This window comes from Macadamia integrifolia, chromosome 13, assembly GCF_013358625.1.
Source record: "Macadamia integrifolia cultivar HAES 741 chromosome 13, SCU_Mint_v3, whole genome shotgun sequence".
Lineage (NCBI taxonomy): Eukaryota > Viridiplantae > Streptophyta > Magnoliopsida > Proteales > Proteaceae > Macadamia > Macadamia integrifolia.
The window spans coordinates 19385864-19394379 of NC_056569.1; the positions used below are offsets into that span (position 1 = coordinate 19385864).

Consider the following 8516-nt stretch of genomic DNA (forward strand, 5'->3'; position numbering starts at 1 on the left):
GCATAGAATTGTTTTACAGACGAAGCTTTTTGTTATGTTTGTTCCGTATTCTTGACCTATTTCAAAGATTGACTTTTGATCTGATTGACTGCGATCCAATGGATTGATCCAACTTTGAAGAGTATATATATATATATATATATATATATATGTACCATCATCTTATTTTGCAAGGCGAGTGAAATTTGGGGTGTTTTCATGTTAGGGTTTTTCGACAAATTTTCTTACCGTGATTTTATGTTCTTGAAAGAGATCTCCATTGTAACTTTTCTTCCAACATAATGAATCATTTTTTTCTTCACTTGAGGACGTAGTACACCACATTAATGTATGAACATCGTTAAATCTCTGTATTAAGTAAATCTGTATTTATTTCTCTTCATATTTGTTTATATTTGTTCCAATAAGCTTGATGCCTTTGACGTAATAGTGGAAAACCACCTCCTCCTCATTGAAGTATTTTGTTAATCGTTTCTAAGTCTATCTTCCTTTTCATGTATCTCCTATTAAATAAGACTCCCCTTTTTTTCAAGTGGCGAATAAACATTAAAACGAATGTTTTTTCATCCAAAAAATCACACACAAAATGACAAGGGGGGAAGCAATTGAACTGAACCTTTTTCCTAAAAACATCCAATTTAAGGGTTTGGATTAGATTAGAGCTGTAGAATGAAGAAGTCAACAATCATCTTAATAGCCATGGGGAGTGCTCTATTGAACTCATTTGACTAGTCTAACGGTTATGTATACTGAGAGACTAAAAGGTATATCTCTACATTGACACACACTTATTCCCCATATTGTTTAGGGATCAAGAATTAGGACGGCATCAATGACTACATCAAAAGTCGTAATCCATGTCTAGTCGGTGAATGGAAGAAACTTAGGATTTCATTCGTAGTTTATTGGCAAGATCATGTAATTAACAAATGCATTAATTCTTACACCATATCCATACCAATTGACAGTCTTAGTTTTTTCCCCCTCTACTCTGGCTGCCTGCTGTTCCATGGCGATAATTCCATTTTTTATTTTATTTATATTTTTAAATCATCTTCATCATAGATGAAGCCCTCTGGAGAGACATGAACCTGCCCACACAACACCCATGGATGCCAAAGAATAATTATACAGTTCTAGTTGAGCAAACTATAAAACAGTCCTAAAACAATAATGTTTACAAGCCAATGAATGCAACAAATTCAAAGAGTTGGCTAGAGAATATATAGCCAAGGAGAGATACATGAGGGAAAATTTTGGAGCAGATCTTCTATACACTTGCCAATGAATACTACCTCATTTACCTAAGACAGGAACCCTCAAGATACAGAAACTCTCAAGTGGCACTGATCCATCACTTATGAAGAGTACAAGCACAATTCTCAACACCTAAATCTGCGGCAAGACAAGGAGCTCCCAACTTTCCATCCTGATACCAGGTTGAGCGCTTCTGAACCAGTTCATTCAAGAAATCATTAAGCTTCTCAATAGTGATGTTGGGCATCACTATTACATGAGCGATGTTTCCCTCACATGCGAGCTGCCAGCGACGAACAAACTCCTCATCTTTTGGACGCTCAAAAACAACAGTGCTACTGAGCTCATTAAGCATGGCACCAATCCCTGCAGCTCTAAGGCGGTCCTTCAAATAGTGAGCATTCCGGAGGCACTTCCAAACTTCTTTCTGGAAACCTCTGTAGCCTTTCCGGTTCAGAGTGTACCAGAGGAAGATTGGAGCATGCCCATTACGGCTGCCCATGATGGTAGCATCCCGGGATGCAAGGTACTCAACATTTCTTGATAATGCATTAATATGCTCCAATCTTGTTACCTGTACACCACAAGGCATCGGGCAACCCACAAATTTGTGGCCAGACACACTAACACTTCCAATGGGTTTTTTAAATGTGACTTTTGGTGCCTGCTCATCAACAAGAAAAGCGATCAATGTTAGAAAATAAAATCAAAACAAAACCAAAATGAAAGCTTTTTGTCTTATACTAAAAAAAATTGAGAACAAATTCACACTCTTACTAAACATCATAACTGAATCTTCAACTAAATCCTTTAAGACCATTGTAGAGAAACAGAAGTATTATAATTTACCATCCACCTACTATCTCATAGAGTAACTGTTTTTCTATTCAAGTTAGTGATCTTTCTTGTTAAAATATTTTACTTTAGTTTTTTACATTTTCAATGTAGAAACGCAACCCTAAGTTGATGCAGAAGATAATGGAAAAACAAGAATAAACAATGCACACAGATTTACAAGGTTCGACAAGATTGCCTACATCCTCGGTGAGATGAGATCCTGCTTTACTATCAATGGAGAATAGGGTTACAACGCTTGTCCTCACACCTCTCAATATTGTTTGTATTACAGAGAAAGAAACCATTGCTACAAATATATAGCAAAAAAATCCTAATCCAGAAAGTACTAAACTGCCCTCAAATAAAAAATTCAAGCGCAGCCCCCCTTGAAACCCCCATGGCCCGCTAACCCACTAGCAGGACCGCCGTCCTACCTATCGAAGCGCCTGCACCAGTACTCCCTGGATTAAAATGTGACGGAATACAAGACATCGTACACCAACATTCAACTAAATCAGATGGAACTACAAGGAAAACATAGGTGAAAATGTAGTGCCAAAGAAGGAATAGAGGGGAAATTTGAAGCCATTACACTAGTTTTGTTATTAAGATCAGATATGAAAATTACTAGAATCGTGAATGATGAATCACAAAATCATCCATGTATTGTAAATGCATGTGCATGTTGTTGGAAGCCACCATTTAGGTACAACCGTACAAGAGGAAGATTAAGAACATCCAGTCCACTGATATTAGTTTGGATGGGCAGAATGAGATTGAGAATAGCAAATGGCATTGTAAGTAGCATTATAACCCAAATACACTATATTGAATTTGGAGATCCCCCAGGAAGCATTCATCAAATTGGCTCAAACATGCTTCAGATGTACATATACAAGGAGAAGAATTATCATGCAAAATGTAATGCTGACTTACGCGTTTGACAAAAGGCATCATAAGCCCGAACAAAGCCCCATCGCAGTGAATGTAGAACCGGTCATGTGTGAATCCAGTTTCTTCAAGAGTGTTTATAACTAGATCAAGATCGTCAACAGCTCCTTTAACCGTTGTTCCTGTAATTTCTCAAATAAGTTGTACTACATGAGCAACTGAAAAAATAGACATAAGCAAAAAAGCAAGAATTGGTACAGAAAATGAATAACATCATACCTATGTTTAGATTGATAATGGCAGGTCTATCCTTGTTAAAAAGGAGTTTGGCTTTAAAATCTGTGCAATCAATCTCACCAGAGACAAGTGTATTAACCTTTATACATTCCATTCTGTACATCCTCGCTGCTTTGAAAATTGAATAATGTGATTCTTGTGATGCATAAAGAATTCCATCAGGAAACACTTCCCTTCTGCAAAATCAAACAGTGTCTCATTCAACCCTTCACAGGGAAAATTAAAGAGTAACTAAGCCAGACAAGCTTTAATTACTAACCCAACCAGGATGCCATGAAGATTCCCTTCTGTACCACAATTTGTAATGTATCCCCAGTATTCGCTCTCCTCTAGTTCCCAGAGACGGGCAAACCAATCTAGAACACCAACCTCAAATTGTCTGGAATGGACACCATAGTTGCTCTCAATAAAGGGATCCCCCAGGTTATTGATGGAGAAATGTTGCAATTGTGCCAGAGCTCCATAATCAAAGTCCAGGTTATATGGGTAACCTAAGTGATGCTTGGTTCTTTCAATTAGAGACTTGCGGTACCTTGCCAATATACTAGCCATACAAGCCTCCCTTTCTCCCGTAACCTCATCATCCACATCAGGTTCCGTTACCTCAAGACACATTGTATGGACATTCCTTCCCAAAGTAATCTCTCTGTTCTGCTTCTCTACCCCATCACCATTGGCAATAGCTCCATTTTCAACAACAGGTGGTAAAGGTTCAAATACCACAGCAGTGGGATCAAAATCTTCTGGTAATGGTTCAATCATTCCATTCATCACAGGGGAAAACAATTCAACACTTGCAACCATGATTTTTTTCTGCTAAATTTCAAGAATTTAATTCCAGTATTTAGATCAGCTCCTTCACCGCCTCTTCAAGCCCTGGAAATTAAGTATAAACTACTGCTCAATTGCAATAAGACTTCAATCTGAATGAAAACGCAGCTAAGGATTTCGAAGATTCAGAACATAACTAGACGTTAAACAACAAATGTAGCAGTAAATTGATTGAAATTAGAGATCTGCAAAGGAGAATGTAGAAGATTTCGGAAGCAAATGAAATGAAAATACCAACAATCCTCGTAAACGATCCTCGAAAAAATTGCGGATCTGAACTAAGAAATGCTAAGGAAACAAATGGAAGCAATCCTCAAACGTGTGTGGAGCTGAAAAGGCGACCAATTCGCTCAAACGACGCTCGCCACTTCTCTCGCTCTCGTCGAATGGAGGGACTGAAGAGCCGCAGCGCCTGAAGAGGAATCAAATAACCCGCCACTCTTCCAACTAATAGGTAACCGTAAGGGCGGGAGCCGCGGGACTGGATGGCGCGTCACTCACCCCATTTCGATATTTCAAAGAGTGGCATCTCTCCTACCGAAAAAAAAAAAAAAAAAGAGGACATCTCTCACTTTAAGAACCGTCGGATCGGAATAATATAATGTCACCGACATACTTATTATACCGAAGACATCGAACGGTTCTATTTGCAAGAGAAATAAAAAAAAGGGAAATGAAATCTAAATAGTACTAAAATAAATATTTTTTATAATTATTATGTTGGAAGATTTTTTTTTAATAAATTTAATGGGGTAAAAAATGCATCTCATGGGTTTTTTTTGCTTTTTTTTTTTTTGGTCCCCTCAACCATTGTGTGCCCTCTACTAACGATACATCCAGTACATATTGCCATTAAGGTGGCATGGGCGAATCCTTTTACACCAGCAATGTGGGGAATCCTCAAAAAGTTTCTACATTTTACAATCAAATTTTTTAACTTTAAGAAACAAAATAAGCTAATTCTATTTTAATAAATATTATTATATTTAATAACAGTTTAAAATATTTATAAATATTAACAGAAAAAAAAAAATGCATCCTCAGTGCACTAACCTACCACCACCACAAGGTCTAACGAGGGACTAATATGTAAGTAGCCCAATTTGGAACCAACCTGTAGTCTTGCCAGTACTTTTACAAATTGGGAAGAAGAGATTAGACCTAAATGGATCCGTCTCCTCACTATAGAGCTCAAGGATCAGAGAGTGACCTAATAACTAGGAGGACTTGGGCATGCTTCCCATAGTCATCCCGCAGGATCACTCTCAGTCCCTGGGCTCTGTAGAGAGAAATCCTATCAAAGGTATAATGGTGATCCAAATTGATAGCCCTAATTCTACCAAAAAGAATTTTTTTTGATAGACCTAATAACAAAGGGACCACGATATTAATTAGAGCTATATAAAGCTAATCGGGATTGTCTTGTAGAAACGCAACCCTAAAACGATACAAAAGATAATGGAAAAACAAAACAAACAATGCACACGGACTTTACGAGGTACGGCAAGGTTGTCTACGTCCCCGGTGAGATGAGATCCTGCTTCACTATTAATGAAGAATAGGGTTACAACGCTCGTCCTCACACCTCTCAGTAACGACAAATCAAAGTAAAAAAGCCTGATTTTCCAACTATAATAAGACATCAATAATACATATGACCATTTGTAGGTCACAATTAATGATCAATTGGAGTGGTCAAGCCAAGCCACCAAAAAAAAAAAAAAATATCATTTTATCCAATTTAAAAAGTCTTATCCTTCATCTCCTAAAGCTGCGTTTCAATCGGAAAGGCTGAAACGTAACAGATCGAGATCTGGGTCAGTCAGTCATGGTTTTAGAAATGGTATTAGTGTTGGTATCGAATCGGATGGTTTTATCCTCAATTTCAATTTTTTTTTGTAAATTTATCCGAATTAGAACCATTCCACTATTATATATAGGATTAGGTAAGTATCAATATTGGCACAGGCAACACTGATATGAATCGATTGAGATACCTGGTCTGATTCTTTTTTCAAACCATGCTTTAATCAGCCAACAAAAGAAACAAAGGGTTGAAATTCTTGAGAAGGCCATCTCTGATGATACAAACAATGAGAGAGATTTTTGTCTTTCATAAAAGAAAGAGGAAGATTTTAACTTTTTTTTTTGTTTAATGAAAATAAATAATTAATATATTAAGCATTATAGTTTATCATTACATCAAGATCAGAAGAAGAGAATAAAGTCCCTAAACAAGCAAAATAAAATAAAATTCTCTCTCTCTCTCTCTCTCTCTCTGGGAAGGTATTACACTAATTAGATGTTTGTAACTCTACGCGTTCTTTTGAATTTTATCAAAAAAAAGGAAACTCACATTAGCTAAACTCTGGAAAAAGGAATCTCACAGAACAATTATTGCAAATGTAAAGGTTGCAGAAAAGATAAAAGAAGTATGATGTTGGGCAATCAAAGTGTAAAGGTTGTAGAAAAGGGGGGCTCTCAATATGCATTTTCGTGATCTAAATGTTGGACTTGGATGAGCTTAATATTGCGGAGGGTCCGTTAGGCATCCATGTGATTATCAAAAGCATTAGCTATTTTCTTGATAGCAACCATTTCATTCTTCTTCGAATTCAATACAGATCTAGAAGAAACAAAAGCAAATCAATAAGTAAATTTCTGCCCCTAATTAAACATCGTGGCCCTTAGGATTATAAATCAATGCATTGTTGAAGGTCAAACGCACATAATCAACTTTCTCATCCGCTCATCAACAACCTGTAACCTATCTTCATGTTGGTATTGATGCTTCAAAAGCATCTCCTTTGGAACTCAGCAAAGCCAACCTTCTTTCTGGCGAGAAAACGTAGGAAAATTGTTGTAGAGCGACTAAGAAGTGGAGAGGAGAACAAGCAAAGCGAGAGCGGTCTGGTCAAGAGAGTTGCCATTGATGTGGTGCAGCATTGCTAGCCGTGGTGGCTTTCCTTTTTCTTTGTGAAGACGACGCAAATGGGGTGAAGCCGTGGAGGTAGTGAATGAGGGGATGAAGAGGAAAGGGCATAAATGTCAAAAATGAAATTTAGGTGATAATGGAGTACTATTTTGGGTATTTTTGTAATACCCAAACTCAATTTGAGTGGTGCTGTTAACCTAAATGTTAGTTGGGTAATTTTGTAAATCAAAACCCAATTTTGGGAAATCCAATAATTTTCTGTATCTTCCATTAAGTATGTTACTATTTTTTTTTTTTCTCCTATTGAAAGAAAATTGATATGTGAGGGGAAATTTTTTATTGCCACCTATTGTAGCAAAAGAAATAAAATAATTCACTTCCCCTTGTTCTCATAAATACCCCCAAAATTTTGATATTTTCTTTTCGGGAGAGGGATAGATATGCTGCCGATATCAAGTATGCTAGCGGATAATACCAATAGGAACACATGATGGAGTATCATTCAGGAAGGATATGGGGGTCATTTCAGAAAAAGGGAAGAGAGATATAGACACAATGGGTGCTAGCATACTTGATATCGGCGATATACCCAACCTTTTTCCTTTTCTAAAATATCATTTCAAGATTTCATTTCTTTGGCTATCATAGAGTGGCAACTAAATATTGTTGATATGAAAGAGACCCAACCAAAAGTTAGCTATCTAGGGGACATGTTCAAGGTACATGCATTCTTACCCACAAGACTTCGGCCTTGACATCTCAAGGGGGGATCACCATTCATTTAGTCTTGCTTAGCTTGCAACCCCTGTATCTAAACTAGTGGTGACGATTAAGAAGGACCTATTCAAATTTGGATCAACCTATTTAATACTGAGGCCCCACTTAAATTGTACCTTTCACGAGGAAGATATGTCAATTCTTCATTTTAAATGCGTCTTTGTTTTTTACTAAGCTGAGTTGGTGTTTTGGTGACTTGGAAGGTAAATTGCTTAGCGATATAAAGGGGTTAGGAAGGAGTTCCTTAAGACATGAAATAAATGCATTTGATGTATTTAATGAGAGAGAGAGAGATCAACAAATATGTGATAAAATAATATTGTTCATAGAACGAGATAGAAGATGTGTAGGCCAGTGAATCCAGCAAATACGTCCAATTACTTAACATCAACTTTAAATAAGAAGATTTGCTAAGTAGATGTGGAAGCGAGGGCAGGTTGAAGAAAGCTCCTTAATAGCATTGGCCATCAATCAAAGCCAGGGGAGCTAAGGCCTTCGACAGTAGTCTTTAATCGACATTTTTTCTTCGATTGCTATTTCCCTTTCATTTCTGAAAGTTGAACAAAGGTATCAAGACAAGGAGCTAACAGAATTAAGCAAGCCAAACACTCCAACGCGGTAGCAATGTCATTTCTTGTGAGGAGAAAATCTAGAGATATATAGAGGGGCAATAGCATGTCCCCCCCCCCCC

The 8516-nt window shown here is 37.2% G+C and overlaps 1 protein-coding gene across 2 annotated transcripts; it reads right to left on the reverse strand.

Moving 5' to 3' along the window:
* Positions 1–1111: 1111 nt before the first annotated feature.
* On the reverse strand, positions 1112–4605 carry LOC122059207 (serine decarboxylase-like). 2 transcript variants are annotated; one of them, XM_042621894.1, is made up of 5 exons: positions 4348–4604; positions 3542–4158; positions 3265–3458; positions 3031–3167; positions 1112–1921 (listed from the first exon to the last, which is right to left on the reverse strand). In XM_042621894.1, the coding sequence occupies exons 2-5, from the start codon at positions 4084–4086 to the stop codon at positions 1355–1357; spliced, it is 1443 nt and encodes a 480-aa protein (XP_042477828.1). In that variant the 5' UTR covers positions 4087–4158; positions 4348–4604; the 3' UTR covers positions 1112–1354. The 2 variants fall into 2 exon arrangements, with proteins under 2 accessions (XP_042477828.1, XP_042477829.1); XM_042621895.1 differs by having other exon boundaries at positions 3542–4605.
* Positions 4606–8516: the final 3911 nt, after the last annotated feature.